Source organism: Procambarus clarkii, chromosome 82, assembly GCF_040958095.1.
Source record: "Procambarus clarkii isolate CNS0578487 chromosome 82, FALCON_Pclarkii_2.0, whole genome shotgun sequence".
In the NCBI taxonomy this organism is placed as follows: domain Eukaryota; kingdom Metazoa; phylum Arthropoda; class Malacostraca; order Decapoda; family Cambaridae; genus Procambarus; species Procambarus clarkii.
The window spans coordinates 14,524,254-14,539,521 of NC_091231.1; the positions used below are offsets into that span (position 1 = coordinate 14,524,254).

General features: G+C 49.9%; 2 protein-coding genes across 3 annotated transcripts in view; both read left to right on the forward strand.

Annotated features, from left to right (window-relative positions):
- Positions 1-2,633, forward strand: part of LOC123764432 (uncharacterized) — a 10,635-nt gene extending 8,002 nt beyond the window's left edge. For both annotated transcript variants that reach the window (XM_045752287.2, XM_045752289.2), the window contains one exon: positions 1,114-2,633. In XM_045752287.2, coding sequence (XP_045608243.1) covers positions 1,114-1,234 — 121 coding nt within the window. In that variant the 3' untranslated portion in view covers positions 1,235-2,633. The remainder of the gene's footprint in view (positions 1-1,113) is intronic.
- Positions 2,634-4,730: 2,097 nt separating this feature from the next.
- On the forward strand, positions 4,731-11,639 carry LOC123764431 (uncharacterized). Its single transcript, XM_045752286.2, has 9 exons — positions 4,731-4,969; positions 6,578-6,702; positions 7,115-7,304; positions 8,923-9,139; positions 9,834-9,910; positions 10,237-10,351; positions 10,466-10,644; positions 10,931-11,045; positions 11,568-11,639. Exons 1-9 carry the CDS (start codon positions 4,903-4,905, stop codon positions 11,617-11,619), a joined length of 1,137 nt encoding a protein of 378 aa, XP_045608242.1. The 5' UTR covers positions 4,731-4,902; the 3' UTR covers positions 11,620-11,639.
- Positions 11,640-15,268: the final 3,629 nt, after the last annotated feature.

Here is a 15,268-nt window from a genome sequence, read left to right on the forward strand (position 1 = left end):
TGTGAGGCGAGGAGAGAGGCGGCCGCGTCTTGTGAGGCGAGGAGTGAGGCGGCCGCGTCTTGTGAGGCGAGGAGAGAGGCGGCCGCGTCTTGTGAGGCGAGGAGAGAGGCGGCCGCGTCTTGTGAGGCGAGGAGAGAGGCGGCCGCGTCTTGTGAGGCGAGGAGAGAGGCGGCCGCGTCTTGTGAGGCGAGGAGAGAGGCGGCCGCGTCTTGTGAGGCGAGGAGCACTTGCGGGGAACCTACACACCAGTTTAATTAGTTTAATGACTTCATTAAGGTTTCCTGCCGAAATTCAGAGATTGCTCGAAGCCAGTCCTGTCACGCGGGAGCTCTGTTGTAGTCATACATGTTACTTACATTTTTAAGTAACTTTATAACACTAACGATCGTCCGTCTTTAATTGACGGTCGATCGTTATTAATCGGTTCAATTCAGTTAAATATAAGTGTCAACAATTCGAACAATGGATTAAAATTTTGCGTTTTTTAATACTGATTTTCGTTACTGAATATGGTCTCTGTCAGCCACATACAGTATAATTGTATTTTCACAGTTATTTCTTGATCCCCGACCTGTTGCCACGGTAGGACAGTACCCCCAGGGCACTGTCACGGTAGGACGTGACCCCGGGACACTGTGACGGCAGGACAAGACCCCCAGGGCACTGTCTCGGTAGGAAAGGACCCCAGGGCACTGTCACGGTAGGACAGGACCCCCAGGGCACTGTTACGGTAGGACAGGACCCCCAGGGGCACTGTCACGGCAGGACAGGACCCCCAGGGCACTGTCACGGCAGGACAGGACCCCCAGGGGCACTGTCACGGCAGGACAGGACCCCCAGGGGCACTGTCACGGCAGGACAGGACCCCCAGGGCACTGTCACGGCAGGACAGGACCCCGGGGCACTGTCACGGCAGGACAGGACCCCGGGGCACTGTCACACCTCTCTGTTTTGTGTTCTGCTCAGCGAGGCGTAAACTGTATCCCTGTGCTGTATCCCGCGACGCTTGGAGTCAGGCGCGGGCTACACACAAGTGGCAGACACGAGACCTGCTACACACAGGTGGTGGACACGGGACCTGACCTGTTATTAACCCGGTATGATACTACACAGGTGGATCCAGGGGTACGTGGAGGACGCCGAGCGAGCTGCCATCAGTGCTCTCCTGACGGCGGAACACGGAACACCGCCCTCCGTCCAGTACTTCTACGACTGGTCCCTCAACACCGCCTGAACACCGGTCATTACAGCCGCTCAGGTGTTCATTCTCTTGCTCAGTGTTAGATTGGTTAAGAAAACATTATTCTCCGAGAACGACAGTACAATTATCGACTGTTGTTTGAATATACAATATATGTACTTTTGAACCGATATAAAGTCCACATTTTGTACTGTTGGTATACTAATGCATATTACAACTTCAACAGCTTAATCAATCCTATCCTAGGCCTAATTAAACAGTTTTAGGCCTAATAAAATCTTAGGTATATGCCTTCGTATAAATTTAATTCATTATTGAGAGCAATCAATTATTATTGATTCATTATTGAGGCTACTACTATAGCCTCACAATTCATTATTGTGAGGCTACAGTAGTAGCCTCACAAGCTGGTCACGTAGAGTCATCGTCGGAGCCACAGCTGGTCTCAGAGGGGAAGAGAGGAGAGTCATGCAGCAACCAACACTAACAGACGTAGAAGCTAGTCTGTCCAGGATAACTTCTCCTGACACCATTAACAGTAAAGGTTGTACTTGCTCACTGCCTGATGGAGTCAGCGTTTATCTCCTGTGGATTCCTTCGCATATTGGTCTCCGAGTGCATGATAGAACTCATGAGTTAGTCTGAACATTTGCTCGTAGAGGAAATTGATTACCACCTTGGATTGCCTTTGATCAGCTCGAGGGGCAGCAATATTCAGGGAATAGCAACAAAATTTAATAGACGAAACAAAGTGAAATTCACACCAATTTCTTTTTAGTCATTCTAATGTGCAGATCAAACCGCACGTCTATGGGTCATCCAATAAGGTTAGCAGACTTCTAGATGTTACCACTGCTAGGCTTAGGCTCGGCTACAACTACCTCTGGGAGTTTGCAACATCTGCTGATGTAGTTTTCACTAAAAGTAAACTGTCAGCAGAACTAATCACATATTTTGCGTCATTATATAACTGAATGCGAAAAAATAGCGGAATTCAGAAATAATTCCATCAATGGTGTTCAGGAAATATATAATTACTTCTTTCATAATGATGTACTGCCATAAATATTAGACAAGTATCGAAAGTTTGCTTACTGTAGTTTCAGCCTGCACATGACTGTAAAGTTGCCTCCCAGTTGGGTGGGTGTAGAGTCATTAGTGACTATAACTGACTCACCTCAGATGTAAACTGCCATGTATTAGGACTGTTATAGGCTTCTTCTTGAATCACTTGTGATATAAAATGACTATAGATGTATGTCCATATATTTGTGTAGACGAAAAAGAAAATTGTGTAACTAGCTTCACAAAATTGTCACACTTAGCTAAATGAACTCTGAGGTTCAGTTTCTGAACCCATTATGTGTCTCCATAACCCTTTCCACCACCGCCCACTGGATGAGTATGGGGTGCATAATAAATCACTCAGAAATTTGTTTTTTATTTTCCATATAATTCAGTTACAAGACATAAATGTTATTTTCGCGTGTCCTGTTTAATAGCGTTATTTGCATAAAAAAAATAGTTTTTCGTACACTAGAGATAAGAACACACGAATACTATAAAGACCATAACAACTATGACCCCAACACCTGCCACTCACGTATTTATTCACGTATTTATTACTGTTATACAGTAATACGTATTTTGTATTACTGTTTTTCCATTACTGTGCTATTTCTGTATTCTTGTATTTTTTTTTCTGGTACTCTGGTGCCTTTGCTTTTATTATTGTATTTGTGATGTTTTTATTATAAATAAAAAAAATTAACAAATACATTACTTCAGAAGCTAAACTAGGGCTTCGAAGACCTTACAGGAACCAAGGTGAGGATTTTAGCGCCAAGATATCAAGTGCCATTGGCCACAGTTTTGACCAAGCAGTCTTTGGTTAAATCCTGCTGCAGTTCATTGCGATGTACAGCATCTTAAATACAGACGGTGAGAAGTCTACATGTAAACTGAGAAGTCTCCTAATATGGAGGTTAATACAGAAACATGCTCCGTGTTTTCTTTGATGCTATAGGGTATCTCTGGTTACACTCCTCCACCGCCCACAGGCTGGGTATGGGACACCTCTACCCTGGCCCACAGGCTGGGTATGGGACACCTCTACCCTGGCCCACAGGCTGGGTATGGGACACCTCTACCCTGGCCCACAGGCTGGGTATGGGACACCTCTACCCTGGCTCACAGGCTGGGTATGGGACACCTCTACCCTGGCTCACAGGCTGGGTATGGGACACCTCTACCCTGACCCACAGGCTGGGTATGGGACACCTCTACCCTGGCCCACAGGCTGGGTATGGGACACCTCTACCCTGACCCACAGGCTGGGTATGGGACACCTCTACCCTGACCCACAGGCTGGGTATGGGACACCTCTACCCTGACCCACAGGCTGGGTATGGGACACCTCTACCCTGACCCACAGGCTGGGTATGGGACACCTCTACCCTAACCCACATGCTGGGTATGGGACACCTCTACCTCTCACAACCGCCCATAGGCTGGGTATGGGGTAACTATGCCCCCTCACCACTGGCTGGGTATGGGACACCTCTACCTCTCACAACCGCCCATAGGCTGGGTATGGGGTAACTATGCCCCCTCACCACTGGCTGGGTATTGGGTACTCCTACCCTCCCCACTGCCCACAGCATACTTCAATCTAAAACTGAAATTAATTGAAGATTTTACCCCGAACGGTCTTACAAAGTTTTGAGAAAAAAAATGGCAATTTGAATTTCTATATTTTCTGGAGCGCTTTTGAGACAAGCAGAGTTAATTACGGCCTCAAATGTTTATATTCACCGCCTGAGATAAGAGGCTCGGCCCTCCCACACTGTTTGTCAGTGAAGAAGGTTCATTAAAAGTGATCCGGACGGGAGACTTAATATTCAGGAGAATGTGTTTGTGTCCGATGGCTCAGGGCTTCAAACTCGTTATTTTATATTTGGTCGTTAATCTTCCAGTATTAAAATAGCGTTCTTGAAGATTCCAGACCCAACTGTGCTACTGGCATGCGTTGGTTACTGCGTTACTGCTATTCCTGGCCGCTCATTGGCTACTTCATTGACTACTCTTGGCCTCCTTTGGCTACCACTGGTCTCACTGGCTACTTCTGAGCTACTATTTTTCCTGCTAGGCTACTCCTGGCTATTTATGGGCCGCGTGATGATGCTAGGCTACGTCTGGCCTACTGCTGGCCGCCTTGGTCATTCCTGGACCTCCTCACCTGTTCCAGAGAGCCTCCTTCGTCAACAATTACTGTGATGACACGATGAGCCGTGCCCAGGTGTGGTGATAATTTTTCGAGATGGTACCAGGTGTGGTGATAATGGTGCCTGGTGTGGTGATAATGGGGGCAGGTGTGGTGATAATGGGGCAGGTGTGGGGCTGCGACACCACCACTCCACTGACCACAAGATATGATAAGACGCTTACCTTCCCCCCCCCCCTCCTCCAGGGGTACTGTATCCCGTCAGAGGTTGGTGAGACCCCTTCACTGTTGATCCCGCGCTGCCCCCGTCACCACCTGGCGCCCCCGTCACCACCTGGCGCCCCCGTCACCACCTGGCGCCCCCGTCACCACCTGGCGCCCCCGTCACCACCTGGCGCCCCCGTCACCACCTGGCGCCCCCGTCACCACCTGCCGCCCCCGTCACCACCTGCCGCCCCCGTCACCACCTGGCGCCCTGATGCATCTCTGGAAATCTAGTCGTGTGTTCTTGGTTGTGTTGACGTGTTGTGGTTCCTCCATACAAGGTATGCAACCAGCGCCCTCTGTGTGTGGTGACACCTGCTCCTCCCTGTGTGTGTGTGGTGACACCTGCCCCTCCCTGTGTGTGTGTGGTGACACCTGCCCCTCCCTGTGTGTGTGTGGTGACACCTGCCCCTCCCTGTGTGTGTGTGTGGTGACACCTGCAGCCACACACACACGCTGCCCACCTAACGCCACTTCCAATCTGTTTTAAATACTATACAAACGATTGTCAGGTTTTAGTTAGAAAAGATAAAAATAATGATGCTGATTGAAGATGTTGCCGTGAGTGTACAAACACACACGTGTGTGTGTGTGTGTGTGTGTGTGTGTGTGTGTGTGTGTGTGTGTGTGTGTGTGTGTGTGTGTGTGTGTGTGTGTGTGTGTGTGTGTACCCCGGAGCCAGACCACTGGTGTGGCCTGCATCCTGGGAAAAGTAACTTTCCTAAGCCCTTTGGCTTATGGCTACGGGTCTTGAACCTAAGACTAAGGGCCTTGGGCCTAGGGTTAAGAGCCTTGGGCCTAGAAAAGACCTTAATAACCCTACCATCAAGGTACTTTGACTCAGAAAATAAAACTAATATCCTCATAAATGGTCAATTAATCAACATAATACCAACGAATTAATCAACAATACAATTCATACAATGTACAGATGGCCATAGACCATAGTAGTAGTAGTAGTAGTAGGCATCCGTCAATCCCGTGGGGTTGTTACTGAGTAGTGCCCTCGGGGGTCTAGTTGGATGCCGCGCCTGCTGTGGCTGTGAAGACCAACCCGAGAATGACAGTCCCGACCGCAGATAAACGACGAAGCAGGTGCATCTGACAATGGTCAAGACCTCCTCTAAAGTCTATTATCCTCCGCCTGCCTCTTCAGTTAACCCTCGAATTGCTGGAGTCCCTTCTGTACTTTGCATCTCCAGGGCAGATCTGTCCGTAGCTGCTGTCTCCCGAGTGTTGATGTCGACGTTCAGGTGCTTGAGGTCGCGTTTGCAGGCATCTTTGAAACGCAGCTGAGGTCTTCCGATGGGCCTCTTTCCTGATGCCCGTTCTTCCAGTTGGTAGAAGCAGTTCCGCCGGGCCTAGGGGCTAAGCCACACGTGCAGGCCAGGAGCTGGTCTTGATTGTCAGAGGCTGTTTGAGATGCAAGTCATCACTTTACAGGCTGTGGGAGCTTATCTCCACTTCCCCCCCCCCCCCGAGGCAGTGACAGCCCTTGGGAACCATAACTATAGACATTTCTATACATTCGTGTGTGTATATGTAGCCTTGTGAAGGAGTAACTTGAGCAGACGAGTGTTGACCACACATGTGGGTCACTAACGAGTGGTTACCTGCTCATTACGATCACCAACAACATATGCCACTGGGCGCTATCGTTACATTAGTAGTCCACACCAGATAACGTATCGTCAGATACGTTATCTCTTGAGGATAACCAATACATGATAACCTTACGAGGTGCCTCGGACGAGAGGTCAATTCCATCGATCGTACTCGGCTTCTAGAACATTTTAAATATATATTTACATGTTTTCCCAGTAGCTTTGTGTACCGTGTGTGTGGTCCATAGTGTACCGTGAGTGACGTCACTTCTGGTGTCACGGCAGGGTCGGAGGTCCACCTCCAGGTCATCAAGGCGGAGGGTAACACTGGCCCCGAGGTGGAGGTGTCGTGGACGCTGCCTCACTCTGGCCTCTCCCTCACCTGGGCCGCCCTCACATATACCTCTCAGGTGAGCACTCTTCCCTCCAGCCCAGGTGAGCCTCTTCCTCACAGGTGGTCACATCTCTCCCTCACAGGTGGTCACATATCTCCCTCACAGGTGGTCACATCTCTCCCTCACAGGTGGTCACATCTCTCCCTCACAGGTGGTCACATCTCTCCCTCACAGGTGGTCACATCTCTCCCTCACAGGTGGTCACATCTCTCCCTCACAGGTGGTCACATCTCTCCCTCACAGGTGGTCACATCTCTCCCTCACAGGTGGTCACATCTCTCCCTCACAGGTGGTCACATCTCTCCCTCACAAGTGGTCACATCTCTCCCTCACAAGTGGTCACATCTCTCCCTCACAGGTGGTCACATCTCTCCCTCACAGGTGGTCACATATCTCCCTCACAGGTGGTCACATCTCTCCCTCACAGGTGGCGTCTAAGGAAGTAGGTGCTCAGCGCCTGGAGTCGAGTGCGAGCAGCTTCGTGATCAGGGAGGGACTCAAGTTCGAGCAGCAGTACCGAGTGTGTGTGTCCTGGGAGGCGCCCGGGTGCCGCCACCTCCCCTCCCTCTGTAGCTTCCTCAAGGTGCCCAGGCGGCCGCCCTCCCTCGCTCACAAAGGTACCTGTAGCAGCTCCCAGGCTCACATAAGCACCTCATAGGCTCATAATCTCACGCAGGCACCTCATAGGCTCACGCAGGCACCTCATAGGCTCACACAGGCACCTCATAGGCTCACACAGGCACCTCATAGGCTCACACAGGCACCTCATAAGCCACACAGGCAACGATGATCCCGCTAGACTCAACCTGATATTCACCCTGAACGAGTGAATATCAGGTTGAATCTAGCTGGATTGAATCTGAATCTGTGGTCACTCATTCCTACGTGGGAATGAGTGACCACAACATACTAACATTTGAGCATCTGGTGGAAGTAGGGGTAACCTATCCACGGAAGGGATCAGAAAGAAAATGGCTGGCTTACCGAAGAGGAAAATATGACGAGATGAGGAATTTCTTAATGGGAATACCCCGGAAACCGAACTCGGAGAAAAGACTGTACAGAATATGATGGACTGTCACCCAGAAGTGCCAGAAAGTTGCAGAGTTTTTATTACGGCCCAAAAGGAGAACAATTTAAAGCAACATTTTAAAACCAGAACAACGGGAGTTACATGTCCACTACGGGCTCACCATAGCCGGTGCTACTTGGGACTTTTTGTTCCAGGTAGCGAATCTTAAACAACAACAACAGGGAGTTACATGTTATATATGTAAGGATATATTTACTGTAATATATGTAAGAATAGATTCAACTAGGTTTGGGCTGAGCCGCACCATGGGCCTGAAAGCTGGACATTTACTCTGGGTATGCAACAATGATTTGCCAACTTAGAACATATTTAAGCAACTTCTAGATACCACGATGAATGACCGATAAATTCCATTCACTTAAAACCTACCAGCCACGCAGGAAGTGGGAAATAAATAATAGTGGAACCGGAGCCGAGGCGATAGACAGGGAGGAAACTGAATTAGAAATTCAGGAGGTTGTAAATTCTGATTCAGTATACCCGGATACAGATGACAGTAGACAAGGAAGTTTGACAACACTGACAGTTTGACAGGTACAGACACTACAACAGACCTCAATAGAGATCAGAAGGACAGACATTTGCAAATTCTATGCCAAGGGCATTTGCAGACATAGGTAATCTGGAAATAGAAAGGTATTAGAATGCAGCTACCACCAACCCAGACAATGTCTAAATAAAGCAGCTGACATAGCCCCTCTACACAAGGGAGGGAGCAAAGCATTGGCAAAGAATTATAGACCAGTTGCACTAACGTCCCACATAATAAGAATATTTGAGAGAGTGATCAGGAGTCAGTTTATCAGTTTCATGGTAACCACTGACCTCCACAACCCAGGCCAACATGGAATTAGACAGAGTCATCGCTTTTTAGAAAAACTTTAGGCACCAACAGGAGTCATTTCCTCATTGTAAACATATATAAGTAACTAGTTGAGGAGCCTATGGTGAGAGAGAGGAGAGGATGGAGGCGCCAAGCAGCCGTCGTGTGCTGGCTGCCATATTGAGACATTATAGGTATTATATTTTGAAAAACCAAAGTAAAAATGATAGTATTGGTGACTATAATTGTTAGGTGGAGTTAAATTAAAGGTTTGTGTCGAGTCAGCGGAGCGGTAACATCAGCACTGTTTTGATGACAGGTCCGTCCCTCTACCTGGTGCTGGGGCCCGTCCACAGCAAGAACGTGACGGTGGTGTGGGGGGAGACGCCCCCCCTGCACCCTAGCGACCACCAGCCCTCCCCCAGGGGGTTCAGGGTGGCCTGGAGGAGGGTGGAGGGCCGCGTCGGCCACCCTGGTCACTCCTCCACCATCGTCTCCAACAAGCACCTCATCAGAGGACTCATCCCAGGCACAAGGTACAGTCACAAGACAGGTGCCAGCGTCCCACTAGTCGCAGGAGCGGGGTGGCACCTCACACTAGGGGCACACACCACTGTTCAACAGGCACTCACTAGGGGGCAGACACCACTGTTCAACAGGCACTCACTAGGGGGCAGACACCACTGTTCAACAGGCACCTCACACTAGGGGCAGACACCACTGTTCAACAGGCACCTCACACTAGGGGCAGACACCACTGTTCAACAGGCACCTCACACTAGGGGCACACACCACTGTTCAACAGGCACCTCACACTAGGGGCACACACCACTGTTCAACAGGCACCTCACACTAGGGGCACACACCACTGTTCAACAGGCACCTCACACTAGGGGCAGACACCACTGTTCAACAGGCACCTCACACTAGGGGCAGACACCACTGTTCAACAGGCACCTCACACTAGGGGCAGACACCACTGTTCAACAGGCACTCACTAGGGGGCAGACACCACTGTTCAACAGGCACTCATTAGGCTCAAAGTCCAGTTCTTACACGGCTCTGGTTACGGTAAGGGGCGAGAAGTCGGACTTGCGAACAGTAACAAGGCTCACTATACACTAGTAACTAGGCATGTGTCATATACCTGCCTCATCTTTATTGTAAACTGAAATATATGTTGTTATTAATTATCGAGTATTGTGAGGTAACATGAGGATTGTGAGGCAGGTATGAGGTGTGTGTCGGAGAGACTGTGGCCTCTGACTCCCAGCTGACCTGTGACGTCATCACCACGGCTGAGGATGGTGAGTACTCTTGCAGTGTCCCTCCTGTAGTGTCCCTCTTGTAGTGTCCCCTCATGTAGTGTCCCCTCCTGTAGTGTCTCTTGTAGTAACATTAAACAAAATGTGTCCGTATCAGCACAGACAATGTACTTAAAGATGCAGCAGTAGAGGTAGACCTTATACAAGGCTTAGAACATAGATATGAAAGGACTGGATAGCCTCAAGAACCTGTATCCCAGTTAAGTGACGGGACCAAAGAGCCGAAGCTCAACTCCTTCAAGGAGAGTGTTACACATACAACAATTAGTAGAGTACACATACCCAGACTGACCACCGCGTGTCGACAGTGCCAGGGCCGCCAGTGACGGAGGCTGGGACATGCAGCAGCCAGGCGCAAGGCACCCATTGGCGCTGTGACGTGACCTGGAGTACTCCGGACACCACTAATGGCAGGATCACAGGGTCAGTACACAACCATTCATCGTCTGATCATCTCATAATATGTGAGTTATAATGACATACTGGAGGTGTTGTGAGGGGTTGTGAGAGGGGTTGTGAGAGGTGTTGTGACGACAGGTACCTGGTGGAGTGGAAGGACAAGGAGGGGTACGTGCTGATGGAGTCCGCAGGCCGCGGGGTGCTGTGTGACCCGACCTGCTACCACAGTCAGGTCGTGACCTTCCTGCCCTCCGAGGTCTGTGTCACCGCTGCCACCACCGCCGGCCACGGGTGGCACAGCTGCGCTCCCATACACGGTCAGTAGCCTGCGCTCCCATAGTAACCTGCGCTCACATACACGGTCAGTAGCCTGCGCTCCCATAGTAACCTGCGCTCACATACACGGTCAGTAGCCTGCGCTCCCATACACGGTCAGTAACCTGCGCTCCCATAGTAACCTGCTCTCTCATAGTAACCTGCTCTCACATACAGGGTGAGTATAGCCATATATTACTCATATAGTAGGGCCTACAGCCCCTTGTTCATCATGTAATATACACATTGTGGTGGTGAGGGAGTGAATGACGTGTTGTCCTCCCACAGGCGTGAGGGAGAGACTGCTGGCGCTGTTGGAGCTGAAGGTGTTGGTGATCATCGGAGCGACGGTGCTGAGTTACCAGCTGGGCCCCGCACTCCTCAGGGCTCTCCTACACTGCTGGTGAGGCCTCCCTCACTCTCACTCCTCCCCTCTCTCCCTCCTGGCGAGGCCTCCCTCACTCTCACTCCTCCCTTCTGGTGAGGCCTCCCTCACTCTCACTCCTCTCCCCTCCCTCCTTGTGAGGCCTCCCTCACTCTCACTCCTCCCTCCTTGTCCCAGCTCCTTGTCTTCACATCCCAGCTCCTTGGCTTCACATCCCAGCTCCTTGGCTTCACATCCCAGCTCCTTGGCTTCACATCCCAGCTCCTTGTCTTTTATCCCAACTCCTTGCCTTCATATCCCAGCTCATTATTGATGTCAATATACTGATGTCAGAGCATTAATGAGTAGTTAACGTGTATGTATTTCTGCTCTGTTATTTATGTCATTAGAAGTCTTAATGAAATAGTTTTGGTTTAAACCGTTTATTTCTGTGTATTATTTATGTCTACCTTACTGACTGAACCTTGAGTGTAGTGGAGGCTGTGTACTCATCTCAGCAGATGTAGATCACATCTAACACAGTGTGTTGTGTACTTGCAGCATCCGAGGTCTGTACCGGCACGTGGAGGGAGAGAAACAGCATCCCATCTGAGAATAAAACCTCTTCCTCGCTTCTCTTGTTTGACTCTCCTCCTACCTAGGATCCTACCTCCCTTTCTCTCACTCCCCCCCCCCCCCCCCTACCACTACACATTCACACGCACCACAAAACTGTATCCGAGGATAATAGTTGTTTTTATACGTATATATTTACTGAACTACAACCATCAAAGCGTGGTTGTCTCGGTGCATAGCGTTGCAAGTCTGACGTGTGAGGGGTGACTACCACGAACGTCCACAGCTTGGTGAATCACACAGGCTGTGTTGTGTGGAGCGGAGGGGGCGTGCTCCCTGCTGGTGCCGCGGGGGGCGGGGAGGTGGTATCCCATGGGCCTCAGTGGCTAATCAGTGTCCAGTTGCTTGAACAAGTTTCAGGTCACTGTGAATAACGTCACTGATCCCACTACAGTCCCAGAATCATACTTGATGGTAGTACTTGATCACATTCAGTCCTCTGAGTTAAATAAAATGTAATTAGGCTAGAAATTTAGACTCAAACGAGTTGGCAGGGAAATGATATCGCCTCAGACTTTCAATCCCAGCAAGTCTAGTACGGGACATCCGTCCTGTACGAACTGACGCACAAATGTGTGATTACTAACTACTAACTTCAAATTAATCTAATAATTCTGAGGAGGAGTGTTGGTGTTTGTCAGTCTTAAGAGTACTGTTTTATTAAAATTATGATACACACAGAAATTAGACTAATGTGATATACATCGATAAGAAATTAAGTGTTCGACTTCGACCCTGTTCAGCCCCCCCCCCCGAGAATTATGTCGGAAAAAACGACACCATTTACTAATATTGAATACAATAGACAGATAATACCTGCTATTTTATATTAACAAATTAACTCATAGAAGTTAAAAATTAACGTCACAGTGGAAATTTCCTCCAGTAGAAAACAGGGGACATCATTCCCAAGTCGCTATTAAATTCACCTATATTAATGGGAATTATTCTTAATACAGCAGTAGAGTAAAGGAGGGCCCTCTAACTACTTCTTGACATCTGGACACAACCACCAAGGCTTCAGTGGGAGGAGAGCCGCACAGAGAGTCGCCATTTAATCAACCAATAAGAGACCAACAAGTCTCGCTGGGGGAATTAAACCCCAATAAATTCCTCTTTACGGGAGTAAAGTGCTCCCATTATCAACACAACTTCGTCTACTATCATGGCAGGTGTCTTTTCTGATTCCTATTCTGTCTAGCTTATTATTGGCCTATAATATTTAGATTTAGGAATGCCGGTTAGCACACGAGCCGAGACACACAAGGTAAATATTCCTTGGACTTCATCTAATAAATCATTACTGTATTTCCTCTGATATAGCTGTCATATTAAGTGTACTGTTGTTATTTGTCAGTGCCCTCTGACAGGTGTAAATGAGGAGGAAGAAGAATTAACACAAGTTACTTAGTACACCAGTACAGGTGATGCTGCCAGCCTCTTGAGATGATTTCAGTATCAGCCTCAGTCACGAGGACTATTTGGGGTCATCAGCCTTGTTCATAACAGGTGGACCAGGCCCACGACAATACAAATAACGTCTCCCCATTTAATTCCTAATATATGTAGTCTAATACTATAGTGAATGTCAACTAACCAATCACTTATATTGATGACTACATAAGCCATAAACCCCACAGACTGTGTAAGGAAGCTATTTGTGAGAATTTTAAACCATACAGTCCACTTTAAACAACATACAGTTTGCTATCGAAAAATATAAATAAACGTAAAAAATAAAATATTACTATATGAATTATTAAAACTTAATAAATATAAATCTCACAGGTCATTTACCCACATGTCTCGTGCACCAATCTCTGTCTGTACCTCTTGGCAGGACTGGGCATACAGCTGAAGACGCAACAGGGGACGCAGGGACGCAGCAGGGGACGCAGGGACGCAGCAGGGGACGCAGAGACGCAACAGGGGACGCAGAGACGCAACAGGGGACGCAGAAACGCAACAGGGGACGCAGAGACGCAACAGGGGACGCAGAGACGCAGCAGGGGACGCAGAGGACGCAGCAGGGGACGCAGAGAACGCAGGGACGCAGCAGGGGACGCAGGGACGCAGCAGGGGACGCAGAGGACGCAGAGACGCAACAGGGGACGCAGAGACGCAACAGGGGACGCAGAAACGCAACAGGGGACGCAGAGACGCAACAGGGGACGCAGAGACGCAGCAGGGGACGCAGAGGACGCAGCAGGGGACGCAGAGAACGCAGGGACGCAGCAGGGGACGAGTGCGCCTCCAACAAGCTCCTCCAGTATAAGTGATGGCGGGAGGTCACCTATAAACAGTTGGGGATATAGCGGTCAACACCTGGAAGGTGTCTGTTGGTCTCCCGTAAGGAGCAAGAGTCCCGGCGTCAACCTTGTGACGTATTGTGAGACATTGGACAGAAATCAGGTCAATATTCTCTCTCTTTTGGAACATTGTGAAGCATTTTAAAGATGGCCTCCCACGGCTGTTGGCGTGATCCCTCGCCTCTCTGTGGCTGACACCAGGTGTGGGTACCTTAAAGATGTGGTGGTGGTGTGGTGGTCTGTCTGTGTGTGGTGAGGACGGTGGTGGTGGGTCTGTCTGTGTGGTGGTGGTGTGGTGAGGACGTCGGTGGTGTGGTGGGTCTGTCTGTGTGGTGAGGACGGTGGTGGTGTGGTGGGTCTGTCTGTGTGGTGAGGACGGTGGTGGTGGGTCTGTCTGTGTGGTGAGGACGGTGGTGGTGTGGTGAGGACGGTGGTGGTGGGTCTGTCTGTGTGGTGAGGACGGTGGTGGTGTGGTGGGTCTGTCTGTGTGTGGTGAGGACGGTGGTGGGTCGGTCTGTGTGGTGAGGACGTCGGTGGTGTGGTGGGTCTGTCTGTGTGGTGAGGACGGTGGTGGTGGGTCTGTGTGGTGAGGACGGTGGTGGGTCGGTCTGTGTGGTGAGGACGTCGGTGGTGTGGTGGGTCTGTCTGTGTGGTGAGGACACCAGGACCTTGGACAATATGGCCTTGATATGATTTCCCACCGTCCTGAGCACATCCTGGCCGTCCCCCACCGTCCTGAGCACACCCTGGCCATCCCCACAGCCCCCCACCGTCCTGGCCTTCGTGGTGAGCACCACGCCTACTCACGCTCTCCACACCAGTATAGGTCTTTCCCTCCTCCCTCCACTACCCCGAGCATGGTATTGCCGAGTAAGAAGCACTATATAAGCAGATGTCCTGGCTGGCCCCCGGGGGCTAGGGAGGGATAGGTAACACCAGGAGCCCATCCCTCCTCTCCCCTCTGTCCACGGACACACTGCAGGAGAACTGGCAAGGTGTGTAGAGTGCCGTCCGTGCTCACTACACGCGGGGAGATACATTCAGGCCTCAACACTCGCCTGAACAAAGGCTTCCTATGGCGCCTTTGTGTGTGTGTGTGTGTGTGTGTGTGTGTGTGTGTGTGTGTGTGTGTGTGTGTGTGTGTGTGTGTGTGTGTGTGTGTGTGTGTGTGTGTGTGTGGGTGTGGGTGTTCACCTATTTGTATTCCCCTATTTGTGCTTGCAGGATCGAACAGTGAGTCTTGGATCCCGCCTTTCTAGCCATCGGTTGTTTACAGCAATGACTCCTGTCCCACTTCCCTATCATATCTAGTTTTAA

Bases quoted from the DNA above. Each gene is read 5' to 3' on its own strand.
- LOC123764431 (XM_045752286.2), top strand. From the start codon at position 4,903: ATGCATCTCTGGAAATCTAGTCGTGTGTTCTTGGTTGTGTTGACGTGT. The intron at 9,140-9,833 runs GTACAGTCACAA...ATTGTGAGGCAG, and splicing joins GGACTCATCCCAGGCACAAG to GTATGAGGTGTGTGTCGGAG. The intron at 9,911-10,236 runs GTGAGTACTCTT...GCGTGTCGACAG, and splicing joins CATCACCACGGCTGAGGATG to TGCCAGGGCCGCCAGTGACG.